General features: G+C 42.1%; 1 protein-coding gene and 1 long non-coding RNA gene across 2 annotated transcripts in view; one reads left to right on the forward strand and one right to left on the reverse strand.

Moving 5' to 3' along the window:
* Positions 1-10: 10 nt before the first annotated feature.
* Positions 11-10606, reverse strand: LOC308196786. The gene is made up of 2 exons (XR_013952401.1): positions 5664-10606; positions 11-644 (listed from the first exon to the last, which is right to left on the reverse strand). It is a non-coding gene; the product is annotated as an uncharacterized lncRNA (long non-coding RNA).
* The window catches only part of ADSS1 (adenylosuccinate synthase 1), a 27579-nt gene continuing 14604 nt past the window's right edge, over positions 3824-16798 (forward strand). Inside the window, exon 1 of the mRNA XM_080596355.1 lies at positions 3824-5350. Coding sequence (XP_080452481.1) covers positions 5165-5350 — 186 coding nt within the window. The 5' untranslated portion in view covers positions 3824-5164. The remainder of the gene's footprint in view (positions 5351-16798) is intronic.

The following is a 16798-nucleotide window of genomic DNA, read 5'->3' on the forward strand; positions in this document are numbered from 1 at the left end:
AAGATACAACATTTCATCATGGCCATCACAAGCAGAGTAAACGTTACCACTCCATTTTCATTGGTAGCAGCTTTTTACATACTTGGTGTCTGTTACCGCAAAACCTCTGTTCTTTTTTTCCTAGACTAAACAACTCCATCCCTTTCAGATTTTCATCCTAGGGCCCATTTTCCAAACCTAGGTTCATGCACTTGTGGCTGTCTGCTGGATTTTCTTCAGCCAGGTCTCATTTTCCCCACAGTTCAGCTGGATCTCCAGCTGGATGGTTCAGCAGGTCTAAGGACACCTTCCTCAGTTTTACAGGCTGTTCTCCCATTTCAGCATAGTGTTTGCCTTCTTTTGCAGCCACATAACATTTCGACTCCTGTTCAGAGAAGCATCGTGGTCTCCAGTGTGATTCTTGTTGTTTCTGTCTTTGTGCCATCTGCAGATTCAGCAAGTGCACTCTCTATTGCATGCTCCAAGTCTTTCAGGAGAAGACAGAAGAAATCTTGAACCACAAGGAGAGCCTTTACAATTTGATCTGCACTTTATCCAAATAAATTCTTTACTGCTCCCAGTGTACAGTTCTTCAAGTGCATGTGCACCATTATACTATTTTTATCAGGGCGGTGAGCAAACAAATATTTGGTGAAAATGTAGTTCTGAAAAGAAACAGTATAGTTTTGATTAATTTATTCTGCAGTAAATCTTAAGTGTGTTGTTTTAGTCATTTGGGCATACATAGCTCGTATTTGTTGACCTGAAGTTAAAAGTGTTGTGTATTTAATCTAAGTAGGCAGATCTTTGAAAGTTTTTCTGTGAAACTGCAAAAATTAAGCATTTTTAGGTGGATTGGTTCTAATGGATGAGCTCCAAGGTACAGGCAGCTCCCCTGAGATCCTAATACTGATTCTTTGTCAGGACCCAGCACCAGGTAACAGGGAAACCTCGTACCTGCAGCCTTTACAAGTCCCATGTCACTCTGCACGGCCTCCCTGTTAATCTCATGCATTTCTCAATCTGCAAGTCAAACATTTGCTTTGAACTGAGCAAAACCTGCCTTGAAGATTAGATTTTTTCTCATGTCAAACACAAAAATGCATTTAAACCCATTGATTTCAGTGGATTTGAGTTTGTTTTTAAATTGGTATAAGAAGAAGAATAAATCACTTCAAGTCATCAACTGCCTCATACTTCTATGCAGAGTTAATGTTTTGAACTTTTATAAAGATTTTTTTTTCCTCCTGGTAGATTAGTTTGTGAAGTTTTCATTATTATTTTCACAAGAAACAGCTTATGGAAATGGAAGGTTTAATATTGCTAGCACTAGAAAGAAAATGTAGCTGGAGTTTCTGAACATCTCAAAAATACAGTGGATATGATTACAGAAATGCTAAAGAGAATATCAAAAATTCTTCAAACTTCCTAAATCTGAAACAATGTAAAAGAAAAACAATGAATAATTTAAAATACTTTTGGCTATGAACAGCTGAGAAGCTGCCCCTTTCTTTGCACAAAAATGTGCAGAAATTTCCTCCAAACCAGTCATGGGCTGAGAGACTCAAAGAAAAGAAAAAAAGAAAAAAAAAAAACCTGAAAACACTGTAGTCTGTTAAAAGGGCTAGATTCTGTCCTTAAGCAGGGCAATTTACATATATTCACCCCAGGATAATTTTTTGGTTAAAAAAACAAAAAACAAAACAAACAAACAAACAAACAAACAAACAAAACAGCATAACCAACTAGCCAACCAAAAGAACAGCAATACATTCGCTCTGGAAAAAGATGTGAGTTCCTACACCAATAGATAGAAGGTATGATAAAGAGAAAAAAAAGCCATGCAACAATGGCAATGCTAATGCCATAAAAATCATTACAATAAATATAGCTCTGGGATCGTATCTGTCTTTGGAGTGTAGCTCTGTGCAGGTTCTCCTGCAGAGGAACAGCGCCAGCAATATATTTCTTGCAGCAAAGAGTATTTTTACATCCTAGATATGTTGAGCTGCGACAACTGAGTGACACTGCTGATGATTTTTGCTGTTTACAAATCACAAAAAATCTATAAATGTAATGCCTGATAAATAATTATTCCACAATGAGAAAATAATTATTCCACAATGAGATGACTCTCTTTATTATTTAATGAATAACATGATTTTGCTATTAGGTAGCAAAAAACTTGGAAGATTTGATGGAACAGTAACGAAAGCTTTAGAGGAAACTTTGAAAGAAAATAAAAGCCTGGAGGTGAGTGCAACTGGGATAAAGCACAAAAGGGAAGAGCAAACGTAGAAAGAGATCACTGGCACAGGCTTCTTTTGCCAACTGTTGAGACAGAACAAACGTAGGTAGGCATGTATTTCATTAAGATACTCAGTGTGGTACTGAATATGGGGTGAGTACAATTACAAAGGGGAATAAGGTATTAGGTAAAGAAAAGTTTAACTCACTAACAAGAACTTCTGCTGCACAGCAGGAACAGGCTGCCTGCAAATGGTTGAGGAGACAGCAGACCAGTGCAGAAGCTTCTCAGTTAGGTTCATGAGCTGCCAGTGCATGGCTGTAATGAGAAATAGAGCCAGTGCTGGCTGCTCCAGAAGGAACAAGTTTGAGCTCAGCTGGTCTGGGATGCTGGGCAGCTCTAAACTGGCTGGTACTAAGGTGAGAAGCCCAAGGAGTCTGGGGTAAAGGCTATGCTTGAGTTGTGGCCAGACATTTGGTACATATTAGGCCAAAGGGATCAAATACCTTAACAGACTTTGCGGTAATCTTCCATCTGAAAGAATGGTCGAGACAAAAGTAAAGGTTAAAATTTTATAGTGCAAAATTCTGACACCCTAGCTGGAGGCTTGTATTTCGGGCCATGTTAGACTGCACATGGTATCTGAATGTGAATATATATGCGAAATGCCAAGTAGCTGTATCTCGCATGTGAAGTGCAAATGGCAGAAAGAGGTAGCAGCATTTCGATGTGTGGAGAAGTGTGGGAGAGGAGCTGACTCTCAACATGTCTGTGAAACTTGACAAGTCCAGGAACGTCTTAGGTGAGATATTTCCAGCTGAGAGGAGAAGAGATTAGTTCCTGTGTAGAGTAGGGAACTTCACGTGGACCACGGCCTGCAATTCTAGCCACCCATGCTCAAGAAACATGAACTGAGTTCAGAACAGGTGCACGGCAGGCAGATGAGAATAGGGAATTGAGAGATGAGTGAAAAACCTTACTTTTTTCAGCCTAGCAAAACAAAGCCTGAGACTGGATGTAATTCCTTCTATAAATACATATGTGGGAAAGTGAGAGGAAGTATTTAAACTAAATGACAATGTTAGCACGGAACATATGGATATAAATTGGCCAGAAGGCTAGAAATTAGCAGACGTTTCTAACTAGAACAGCTCTGGAACAGTTATTCAATAGGAACAGCGGGGTGTTGTATCATTTAGTTGACATCAGTAGTGGGGAAAACTAGACCCAAACATCAGGAGCTCGCTTCCAGTCTTCTCTTCCATATTTATCACCTCCACTGATCAATGCCAAATACTCAGCTGGAGAACACAGAGTGTTAAATCTTCCCTCCCTCCTTTTCCCAGAGGAAATACTGCAAATGCCAGAAATGAAGTAGAGCAAATGTCTGCTCTGCTTGCCACCATGAATGCTGACGAGGTGCTGGAGTCTGGAATATGTTCTCTCCATTTCTGTGCATGCACATACATAAACTCTCACATGCATGTGTATTTGTATATGCGTGCAGATACACAGAGCACACAGATGGGCATTTGAAATGGACTATGCACATTGTTATATTTTTTTCCTCAGGAGTTAATTTGAGTGTTCCAGTAGTTTCTTTCCATCCTTATACTGGTAACACAGTGTATGAGTATTTCAGTGCATTTTGACTACTGCAAATACAACATACTTGCATGATTTCATATGTATATCATAGCAACTCTTCTGAGCCACAGTGAAAAATAAGGAACATGTCACTACGCCAGGAGGCGACACTTGAAAATGCTGAATTTTTGCCACTTGTGTGCTTGTGCACATGTGCGTGCAGGCATGTACACGCATACACATGCCTCCTGCTAACACAGTTGCATGTGTCTTAGCCTGGCCTGAGATCTGCCTCTTTCCAGGTTGTTTTTGGAGGGATACAGCCCCACACGCCTGGGGTGCATGTGTTAACGCAGATGTCAAGCCCTTCATGTTGGTGTGCCACACCAGGGAAGTGTATGCACCGATCTGTCCGCGAGGCACGGCCTGGCGTGCCTCACGCTGAGCTCGTCTCTTTTCTCACGATGAAGGCCCCATACTTTTTCAGGTCAGCGTGCGAGGGCATGCGTGGATGCGTGTGCGTGTCCCACCACAAGGCTCTTGGGTGTCACGGGCCACCAGGGCAGGGCACGTGCCTGTCAGCGCGGTGCGTGCCTCTTCGGTGACAACACCCGCGTACATTTCAGGCGCGCGCGTGTGTCTGTCAGCACGCGGCCGGCCGTGTTCCTCGGGTCAGCACGTGTAGCCGTGCCTCATGGCCACAGCCTCGTGCGTGTCGGAGGGGCCTGTGTGTCTGCCCTTCTGCCGGTGACAGCTTTGTGTCCCGGGCCACTGAGTGTGTGTGCACACTACTCCACGTGTGCTGCTTGTTCTTTGCGTGCGTCCCACAGAGGCAGTCCCAGTGCCTCAAAGCTGTGTCCTGCGGGGTCACAGGCCCAGCGTCCGTCTGTCTGTCTCACAGTGACAAGTCCACACTCCTCAGGCCTGTGTGCGCCTCACAGCGCCTCAAAACCCAGTGTGTGTCAGTCCCCGTGTCCCTCAGAGCCATGTGCGCGTGTGTGCGAGTCACAGCCACAGTCCCACGCACACACCAGCCCCGCAGCGACAGCCGCGAAGCCCTGCGCGCTGCCGCGTCCCGATACCCCCACGGCACGGCCCCATGTGCCCGGGAGGTCGGCGTGTGTGGGAGGGAGGGCAGACGGCTGCGGGAGGCAGCGGAGGGCGAGAGCGCGGCGGCGGCGGCTGCTGCGGCCGTGCCCGCCGGGGCTGGCAGGCAGCGGGCCCGCACGTCAGCGGGGCGGGCGGCGGCGGCGCCGTTAAAGGCCGGCGGCGGCAGGGGCCGTGCTCGGAGCCGGCGGCGGAGCGAGGCAGAGCGAGGAGGAGGCGGCGGCGGCGGCTCCTCCGGCCACCATGTCGGGCACCCGGGCGTCCAACGACCGCACCAGCCACCCCGGCGGCGGCGGGCTCAAGCGGGCGCGCAGCGAGCCGGGCGGTAACAAAGTGACGGTGGTGCTGGGGGCGCAGTGGGGGGACGAAGGCAAAGGCAAGGTGGTTGACCTGTTGGCCACCGAGTCGGACGTGGTGTGCCGGTGCCAGGTGGGTCCCGGGCCGGCTCTCACCCCTTTGGGGTCGCCCTCGCCCCCCGTCCCTTGCTTTTTTTTTCCCCCATATCCGTCCCTCCCGTCCTGCTCCGCGTCCCCCCGCCTTCCCCTCGCTTCCTGCCTTCTGCCCTCCCTGGGCCCCGCTGCTTTTTCCTCCTCGCCCCTTCCTTCTCGCCCCGTCGCCCTGCTCCCTCCGCCGGGGGCAGGCACCGTGCTCACCCCCCCTACCCCTCACCCCTCCCCGGCTGCGCGTGGAAATGCCACAGGGGGGAAGAAAAAGCCCAGAACTATAAATAAAAACAGCTGACCCTCGGCGATAAGCGACACAAGATCCCCCGGGGGTGTCAGATGGCGGCCGCGGCTGGGGGAGGCCGGGCGGGCAGCGGGGGGTAAAAAGGCGTGTTTTGGGGGTAAAAACCTCCCTGCAGGGCCTCTTGGGGTGGGCAGGTCTCTGGTCCTTGCACAGCGCCTGGAATTTTCTTCTAAAAATAGCCGCGAGAGGAGCGCGAGTGGGTAAAATGGCAAAAAGTTGTGTGAAAGTACAAGATTTTAGCAGCTTGAAAGCAGGGAACGCTTCGGCTGCCTTTGCTTATGTGTATTTCATTGGATATAGTGCTAGGGTTCTTAAAACCTTAATGCACTTATGCAAACTAAGTTAGCCACAGGAGTGATCACAAATAATTGCAGTAATTTTTAAAAGAACTGTAGTCAAACATTCATCACGAACATATTAGGCCAATAATAGCTGGCCCTGCAATGATTTCAGTAAGCCATCTGACTACATTAAGAAGTACTCACCTTACTTCAGCTCCCTTGCTATATGCCATGAAATGCATTGCTTCTGAATGCATGGTAGGTAGTGAAAAGCTGCAGATATCCTTGGATCTGAGGTGATAAACCCAAGGACATTGGTGTAATTAAGCCTATTGTATAAATAAATATTGCTCTGCGAGTTAAATATTTAGAAAGCAGAGGAAGCTTTTTCAATTGGAACATTAAACTCCCGTAATCTTGAATCACCTTGGGGAGAAGTTGCCCTGCAAAAGTTAGCTGATGAATATGTATTAACAGGGCTATAGCAACTTTTCCATCTTTCTTTTTTTCTCCCCTTCCTCTAAGTTGTTGTTGCTGGGAATTTCCCTTACTCGTAATTGCTTTGGGGAGTTTACAAGCCCTAGCAGCGGAGAAGCACTTCACATAGGCCGCAGTCATGTGTTTGCCATTACTCCTGCAAGAAGTCGTATTGGCTCTTTTTAGGCTGTCTTCCGAGTGATGCCCTGAGGCTGCTTTTTCAAGACAGCTTTGCTGTCCCTCCAGAGAGCTGACTCACCAGCACGGCCCCAGGTGCAGCCACAGAAAACCAATGGAAGGACGCGGGGCTGTGTGTGCATGAGCGTGCTGCAAGGGTTGGTGTGTTAGCAGCAGACTGGATAGCTTAGGTGGCCTAATACGCTGCTGGGCACACCTAGATCAGCTTGCTGTTCCATGTCCGTGAGACCAGGATGGATGGAAGGCAAGTGGATCTGGAGGACCTCTGGACTCTTTTTCAGAACAGTGTTCGCTGATACAAATGCACACAGCATGTGTATGAGAATACAATTGGGTTACTGATGCGCTGATTTAACAGAAGCATATTCAGGATTAGAGTGTAGGGGAGAATGTACTTGAAACACTTGAACTTATACTTGAACGCTTGAAAGTGGAGATTCAAGGAATTAATTACTTTGGAGTAGCAAAAATTGTACAACTTAAAAACGACCTTTTAAAGTATTTACATGGTTTTTTATACATCTGGCAATACAGAGGATGCTTTTTAAAAGGTGCTTCTTTAATAATTTAATACTTCATACTTTCAAAGACAGTCCTGCAAGTAGATAACAGTATAATTTTTGTCTTTGTTAGAACTTGGATAAAGGATCTGCATGTTTGTAAGCCTGTGAGTAGTATTAACTAGAGTTCTCTCAGTGGGGTAATGGTAGGTGTTTATCTTACAGGAGCAACCAGTTTGAGGGGAATTTATTAATCATATTATTGACATCATTTAGAAAAACAAACAACAACAACAACAAAAACCTTCAACATTTGGGCCAGAACCTTGCTTATTTCCCATTCCTCCTGGAAACTAAGAAGAAGCTTTCTTCACGCAAGAATACTTATCTACTGGTATAGATTGCTTAAACAAGAAACACTGAAGGCTCCCCTTACTAGAGATTTCAGAAGAAGTTCCCTCAGGAATTGTTGATGTCTTAGAATATGGTGATTGACTAGGTTGGTTCCTGATGTCCCATTTGGTCCATTTTCTGAGACACTGATGGAAACAGTGTTCGACAGCATGTCTTAGTCCTCAGCAAAATGGAAATAGGGAAACTAGAAAACGAATAACTGAGAGGGAGATATTTATGTCTTTTAAAACATTGTCTCAAAGAGGCTAATTCTTCATCACTGTAGGGTTCTCTGTGGTCTAACATTTTAAAAAGCTTTTTTTTTTTTTTTCTTCCCCTTTTGGAATAGAATTTAAGCTCAGGGCCAAATGGGAGTTTCAAGAGCTTTCTCAAAATAGTAGTTCCCTAATATTTCTACGAGAGGAAGTATAATTTTCATTAAATATTTCTCAAGTATTTTTAGCTTGTTGATTTAATGAAGAAAATCTGTTGCAGCTGGATTGCTGCGCAGGAAATGACATGATATTTCCTGGGATACAGGAGGGAAGGCAAGCAAGCAAATGAGAACAGGGAGTCAGTCCTTCACAGGCACAAGGGAAGTTTCAAGTTGTGTTAAATAAAGAAAATTCAACATTAAACCTCTGGTATCTTTAATTTCCCTGAGTTTTTGGAATTTCATTTCAGATGAATGGAAGATTCTCAGTTTGATTGCATTGTTTCAGTTTTTCTCAGTACTTAGATTGTACACAATCCAAATGCAAAAAATTACGGTGTGTTCCATAGTTTATTTTTGATATTAGCGATACTGAAATGTTTGACTTAATCTAAATATAAAATTTTATCTCACCTGAAGAAATTGATCTCAATTCTCCTATATATTTGAAGCATCCTTTGTGTAAGGAGGATATTTCAATAACTTTAAAAGATCTGTGGATATTGTCATAGGTGATGCAGAACAGAGCTTCTTATAGGCTGGTTTCATAAAAACACCAGATATGTGGGCATGTTTTTTTTTTTTTTTTTTCCTAAACAAAGCACAGAAAAGGCATTTCCAAATAAATGAGTAACAGCAGGCAGTTTAAGGTTGTTAAAGAACTGAGTAGGTTTCAGGTTATTAATGGAGAACATCAAGAGCATTTTTCCTCTAAATTGCTCTTTCAGCAGGTGAAGGCATTCACAAACAGAACAATGACACGGTTAATATTTCTTCCTTATTTTGGCCTCCTGGGGCATAGAGCTGTCACATTATGCTATGCAATGCTTTAAATCCCAGGTGTGTTTTCAGGGAAAGGGTACAGTCAAAGTTCACCTGAAAATGTTACATTTTGCTGTTGGCTTTAGAAAGAGGTTTTGTGCACTTGTGTAAAGCTTTTAACTGTCAGAAAACAAGGCATGAAGAGAAAAAAAAATCACTTTTTTTTTCTAGTCTTCTATTGTGTCGTAAAACAAGAAGTCCTAACTGGAGTTTAAAAAATCTGCATACATACAATCATGTTAACAAGGAGAGGCTTGGCATTGCCTGAAATGTGGCTTCAGACTGCGTTTCCTTCAATGACAGCTCGCTGTCCAGACACCGTATGTCACAAGCTTCTTTGTTGTGTGGCTGCCTTCAAGATTAGAGCTTGTGGGCAGACTTTTCTGCCTGTTTTTTAATGATGTAATTTTACAGATCTGGTTGAGAGCATGACCAAGCAAACAGCTGACTGTCACAGCTGCAGAGGTGCAGCTCCAGAGGCATCACTTAAATTACATTTGTTCCAAAAAATCATACATAGGACTACTGTAATAAGGTCACAGTTACTTGAAGGCAGCTGGCTGGCCGTACAGTTCTAGCTGTTTCCTTAAAGGAAGCTGAAGCTTTGTAAGATACATTTGTAATAACAAGTTTTCACTGAACATATTTACTGCATGGGTCTGTGTGGATGTGAATGGAAGAGGAAATAGCATGTATTGTCTTAAAAAGGTATGAAACGTACTACTCATCTTTGCCAGTAATGGTAAATTACTCATAAGACGCTTTCTTTTTTTATAATAGAGGCGTGTGCCAAGAATATCTAAGGGTTCCTGCTGCAATGGACAGTAAACAACTCTGCCTTTCCTGATGAAACTTTTATGTGCAATAAATTTTTACCACATTTGGTTGAAAAACATTGGAGGAAAATGCTCCATAAACAATTCCATAAAAGAAAATGAAGGGGAGGAAAGACAAAACAGTTTTCCAAAAGGTCAGAGTGAAAGATGCAAAAAATGCTGCTAATAAATTCTTAGGAGAGACCCTGTGATAGTCACTGTTTGCAGTGGATTTGATTTCAGTTACTGAACAGATTAGCAAAATAGCTGCAGTACAAATGCATGTCTTTCCTTTGGTTCATACTGAGAGCAGTAACTGTGAATCAGCAACGGAGACCAGTCCGAGAGTTTTAAAGGGTTTTCAAGTCATCATTTGGCACTGCTGTTCCAGTGCCGCCCAAGCTAACGCTGGATGTGTCAGACCTGTGACACTTGCAGCTTCTGGACGTCTGGAAACAATCTGCCTGATATTATCGGCATTCCCTCAAGAAAGGGTATTGAATAAAAAACACCCACCAGCTTGTGAGAATGTGTTTGTAATAAGGAGGGTTGTTACTAGATTTGTTGAGCTTCTAATACCAATATGCTTTTAGTTTCACTCAACATGCAGTCATTTCTTAAAACATTGCCTCTACCCATCCCTGTTTGCTTTCAAGTTAAGAATTGCTTCAGTTTTAAAAAGGATTGTCTGATCTTTTGAGACAGAGAGACAAAAATTTTAGTTGTATTTTACACTGAAGAAAAGCTGAGGTGATTGAAATGGGTACAGAAAAACTTTGTTATGGTCACTTGTGGTTGATTAATATGCAGTTATTTAGACAGGAAAGGTTTAACCAAGTCAGTATACACCGAGGATGCTGAGTAGTTTTCTTGGTGTAGTGGATGCTAACAAATAATGCTGAGAAGGGCTAAAGATGTAAGAAAAGCATAAGGAAGTTTTGCAATGATATCTCAACCCCAAAATTAGAGAAAAATGTAGGAAGAGGATGTACCCAATGAATGATACAAATAACTGTAGCATATTCTTTTTCTAGTGAATGTAAATAACCGTATGTACTAGAAATGGCACTTTGAGGAATGCAGAGGAATATACCATGGTCAAATGATCAAATAATGAAAAACAAACAGGCAGAAATGCCAGACAGTAAGTTTTTTTTTCAGTGGTTTAGGCGTGAGACAAGAACGTTTCCTCTATTTCTCTGTTGGCTGCGTTGCCCTCTGTCAGCAGCACACATGTTGTGACTGTCCCTATTGATCCTGGGCCGCTGGGACTGTGCAGCAGGGTTTAAATTAGGTCACTTTAGTGCGATGAGTACGTGCAGTTGCAGGGGCCTGTTGTCTACTGTTTTTCCTCTGTGTTTGTGTGTATATGTCCTGTTGCTCTCCTTTAGGTGAGCTTTAACCCTGATATTTAGTATAATTTCTTCCTACAGAATAAAGCAGTGTGTAAAGACTTTAATGTCCTAATCATTCAGTGCTTAATGCTCATCAGTAAAGGGACTGACCTTGGAGCCATGAATGCACAGTGACAGTAGAACTGTTGTGTTTGATTTCAGTAATGTTTGTGAAGATTGATAATCCTGTCGACACGCATGCATGCATTTATTTAGACATAGTAAGTAGTCTTTTGTAGGTTTCCCTGCAAAAAAGCAAGTAGGATTTATTTTTCTATTCAACACAGAAGGGAGAGGGCTCATTAGGTGTGAGCATTGGTTTCCTTAACTAAAATAAAGAAGACCACCCTTTGAAAATGGAAATTCCCTGGTAAAATGCTTTATAAAATTTTGCTACCAAATTTTATTTTTCATTTTACTTATGCCTAATTACATGCTACACTATATCATTTTAGAACAACATGGTGACATTGCTATTTTAAACCAGCCGCTGCTCTGCGTATCAGCGAGATCATCTCAGGACCACCAGGATTATAAATACTGTATGAGAAGGTCAGGTTTAAAGTTTCTAAATCTCCATAAGAAAGCTAGCTTAATTTCCAATCCCTTCATAAAACCTGATAAATTTATTATCCTCTACAAGCATCGAAAGAAAACAGCTGAAAATTAAGATGAAATGACATCTGTTCTGTTTCATTCCTAACTCACTAGCTGTTGCTGACTTGTTTACAGATATAAGAAAAGTTATGTTCATATCCTTGGGTCGTATTACTTCCCACAGGGACATGACTACACTTCTTCAAAAAGAGAACTAAAGATGTGGAGACGCGTCTAGATTGTTCATGATCCTTTATTTTAGGATTCTGCTGACATTACTCAGAAAGCCTTTTCCACTAGCATGTTCAATCTGTATACCTCAGATTAGTCATTTTCTTTACAACTACTGCTGGAGTTCAGTTTGTGTTTTGTTGTAGCCGTCTGTCATATTAGATTTTTTTTTTCCTGGCTTGACAAAAGTTTAAGTTCAGTTTGAAAGAAAATAACTAGAGGTTAAGAATATCTAGTTTCCCTATGGATTTGCCTGATGATCAGCATCAGGAGGTGAATACCTGCAACTCAGGCCAGCTCCTTGTCACCACTCTAGTTTTAAAAAACCCTGCTCCCCAAGTTCTTCTTGTCTAAGTGTACTTCTGATCATCCTCTAACCTAGCTCTTATCAATGGCTTTGGTTAAAAAAGAAAAGTTATGATCCTCTTCTTGGAACTGAGTTGGGGGCTCTTGGGTGGAAGTTCTACTGGAGAAGTTAGCAAGAAGAAACTTCCAGTAAAGGAAATGGTAAGCCTTTGTAGCGACCTCCCAACCTGACTGGGCAGCACTTTCAGTCATCTGTCAGAAGCTTTCACACACCCATGGTTTTGTGACATTACCTGTAAGTATAGGAGCGTTCAAAGCACTTAAATGCATTATGGAATCATTAGGGTTGGAAAAGACCTTCAAGATGATCTGGTCCAACCATGCCACCACCTCCCTGGACAACCCATTCCAGTGCCTGACTGCTCTTCCTGAGAAGAAATGTCTCCTCATTTCCAACCTGAACCTCCCCTGGCACAACTTGAGGCCATTCCCTCTGGTCCTATCACTAGTTACCTGTGAGAAGAGGCCGACCCCCAGCTCCCCACAGCTTCCTTTCAGATAGTTGCAGAGAGCAATGAGGTCTGCCCTGAGCCTCCTCTTCCCCAGACTAAACACCCCCAACTCCCTCAGCTGCTTCTCACAGGACTTGTGGTCCAGGCCCTTATATTTGTCTCTGTGTTGGATTTTTTTTTAATCCGGTGATGTTCTAAACTCACAGTAGCATAAATCAAGAGAAATACCATGAGGGACCATGGATTTACACTATTAAAAGTTCATGTAAAAGCCAGTTACACTGGTAACACTTCACCTGCATTTATTCAAGTTAATTCCAGGCAGTTGCTACTATAAATTAGAAAAAGCCATCGTTTCATTAAATTGTAACAAGAAAGAGGAAACCATCTATATAATGGCGTTCCTTCTCTTTTATTCAAAATCATGGATGAAATGCTATAGACACGAGGAAATTGCTCAGTCCAGTTTAAAAAACTGAAGCCTTTTTGCAGTTTCATACTATAATGAGAGGTGTTTGGCCTGCAGATGCAGCAGTATGTCAGAAATATTTTAGTTCCATGCAGATGGAATTGGTAGAGCTGGGACACTTCCTACAGAAAGAGGTGGCCAGGAATTGTAGCATTTATTTTCAGATGCAGACCTCCCAGACTGTTGGTTTGTAGCTGGTATTCAAACTCATAGATTAGAAACTCATAGATTAGAAATTCATAGATGATAATGCCAGAAGGGATCATCCTGTAATCTTGTCCGACTACCAAGGACACAGTATTCCAGTAGCAGTTGCACCGCTGCCAAAAGGAGAAGTAATACAATCTCCCTACTCCTACTTGATATTCCCACTTACACTTGCAAGGATCGCGTTAGGCATATCAGCCCGTGTGCCGAAACTGTGTTCAGGCACCTCCACATGCTTCCTAGCGCAGAAATCCCATGTCCACTGTTCGGCATACCTGTTTGTTTCTTATTTATTTATCCTAAACGTGGTCATGACAAATTGTATGGTCATGACAAATTCACTGCTTGCACGGTTTGGCTAAGGAGTTCAGACCCACGTACTGTTGATACACCACTAAAGCGATTTGTGTGCCAGCTGCAAGTCGTCAACAACGAGTTTCTATTTTCCCCATGATATTGATTAACGTTGTTGACTGGCAGAGAACTGATCGCTATGGGACCCATCAGAAACATAAATATTTAGTGCTCATCCTCTAGTTGTAGTTAGAGACTATCGGTCGGGTTTTAAGGATTTTTTTACGGGCCGTGTTGATTTTTGTATCAATCCAGCTTGTTAATCAGTGTTCAGACATTGTGGGGAACACTGCGTGAAGGAAAGGTGCAGTAACTAGCAGAAACCAGAAGAGCATCTGGAAACACTCCTCCCACATATGCAGAATGCGTTCTCTTGCACATTAGCTCCATGGCAAGTGCAGGCAGAAATTAATCTGAGCATCAGGACGCGTTTCCGCCTTATTCAAATGTGTATCATGAGGCTAGGTGGGAGCAAAGAGTTTCCGCTGCAGGTACTGAACAGCCTCATTACTGCTCTGAATGGAAACTGTTTACACCTGGGGATATTTCAACTTCAGAGAATACAGGAGTTGATTTAAAAATAAAAAATAAAAATAAATCAAACCAGCCTTGAAATGGCTGAGCACTACGGAAGGTGAATTTGTTTCTTAATATTTCTCGTAGGCTCTACTAAAAATAAGGTAAACTGCATGTTCTCCTGTACCAACCTGTTCATAATAATTATCAATTTCCTTAAAGGTATTATTTATACCAATAAGTGGTTGGTAAAACTGGCAAGATACAATAGATTGAGAAGCTATTACATTCATGCAGTGGTTTTGTTCACGTAGTATAGAACAGTAATCAAAGTACATCACTTTTATACAATAATACAAAATCACAAATAGGTCAGCAATAGAAAAATTGGGAAAGCATTTTTTGAATAAACTAATGTAGTGGAAAAAATCACCATATAGGATTATTCTGCTCTGAAAGTAATGCCTAGTATGTTCCTTGTTGCTTGAAAACAATGTTACAGTTCCTTCCATTATCTTATAATCAAAGTTTATTTCCCACCTGGAATGACAGGCATTTAAGTTGCTGAATTTAAACCACTTTGCTGGTGGTCTGCTGGATTTTAGAAGAGAGGAGGTATGACTTAAAACAGCACAAGGTAGTAGAGGATCCCTTAGAGAAAATAAACTGAAATGGTACATTTTTAATGCTGTTAATAGAGCGTCAGCTTGTAGAGTTTTAAAAGTTAATAAAAACTCTGTTAAGCAATGCAGGTGCTTTCATAAAACTGAATATTAATATTCCACTGCAGGCTATGAATGACTTCAGTATAAGTTGTTTTTTCCCTAGGCACCTGATTAAATTTAAACACCCACTAAATATGGTCAGAAACGAGCATTGTTCAGCTCTGGAACTTGAATACAGCCATGGCCGTGCAGTCAACCAGTATTCATGGGTCTGGGCAGTGCTGACAAAAGGGTTTCTGTGTGCTCTCTGGAGATAAGATTTCTAAATGACACCTGTGACTGTTGTAAGATATCTATCATGTTATCTTCAGCATGCTTAATACTTTCTAGTTCTCAAATTCCATTTCATTGCTGGTGTTTGTTGCTGTAATTGATAGCCCCGATCCAATCTCATTGTTGAAGCCTCACCAATGACTACAGCCTTTACAGAGCACCTAGTAGGTTTCTTGCATCTGGTACAGTTTTAGTAGTTGCTAGACGTGCAGGTGGCTGCAAAACATGTTGGAGTTGCTGCAGGAAGGCTTCAGGTTAAAGGGGTACTGATGTTGTAGATGTCATCCCAGTTGCACTCAACCTCTTGAAGCTTCAGCAGCTCTCTTAATGGTTCCTTTGGGGCACAGAACTCCCCACACCATACTAGTTTAACGGGAATGCCCATGCTTCACAGATTTTGGAATTTAACACAAACCATTATTTCTGGTCATACCATGATTTCACAGTACAGATGATGCCAAAGTAGCACTGGTGATTAATCTGTCAGTTGTCGCCTTAACACTCCCGTCAATAGAGAAGGCTTTTCAGAATCACGACAGAAGGCAGATATGACCTAGAAAAGTGCAAATGTTCAAAGCGGTATAAAATTCAAGTGAGACCAGTGGACAGTACTGTGATTCACAAGAGAGATTCTGTGAGCTGGTCTGGGTATTAAATGGAAGCTCATCGTGCAGAGCTGGGTGCAGTGTGCTAGGTAGATCTCTGGCCCTTCGATCGTGTAATGTTCCGATTAAGCCCATGCAAGCTTTCAGGTTCCCCTTATATATACTTCATTAGAAAAAAAATGGCTCGCAGAACTTAGATAAAAGTAGAAAAGAAGTAGGTGTCTCTAACATCTGAGCTAATAGACTGGCAATATGTCATCAGAATATCTGTGGAACTTAATATGAGAAATATATCTAATTTACTAAGGTGACGAGGTAATAATTAGAAAGTAGCCCATCAGACCAGTTATGTTTTGGATGTTTGATCATGTCTGTTGGACTATTCGGTGCTCTGCTACCACTTTAATTGTATTAGTAGAAATGTGTTAAATTGAGCTGTAAAAATATACTTAGTAGACACTTCTTCAGGAAATGCAGATGAACGTGAGCAACAAACAAAAGCAGTTCCAGGGTTGTCAACTCTAGCTTTAGGTTAGAAAAGTGCTGTTTTGTAGGGTCTGTCACAGAATTCCTAATTTATATTTTCTGTCCAGACAGACGGAAAGTGGCTTCAAAGATTCTGGCAATTACAGGATGCAATATATATATATATATATCTGCTGACGTTTCTGTGCTTCAGCATTTTTTATATATGCCAGCTCTCACAGCTGATTGATTAAGAAGTTAAAATTAATGTCCCTTTTTAAGCATTTGCTAAAGAAAGAGACAGCATTTGTTTGGGCGTCAGTTGTTCCGGAAACATTTGAAAATCATAAACTGTCTTTCATAAACATTCTCATACCATTATATCCCAGCTTCTAAAATTTTAGTATTTTAGAAAGCGCTTTGATTATAATTTAGGAGTGGTTTTCTCTCAGATGGTGAATCCTCAAGCCATGATTTCATTTTTTAATCTTCCTGGTGATTAACAAAATCAGAATATAGTTATAGTATTAGTAGCAACAAATACTTTTGAAGGAACC

Source organism: Anser brachyrhynchus (genome assembly GCF_964034855.1).
Source record: "Anser brachyrhynchus genome assembly, chromosome: 5".
Taxonomy (NCBI): Eukaryota; Metazoa; Chordata; class Aves; order Anseriformes; family Anatidae; genus Anser; species Anser brachyrhynchus.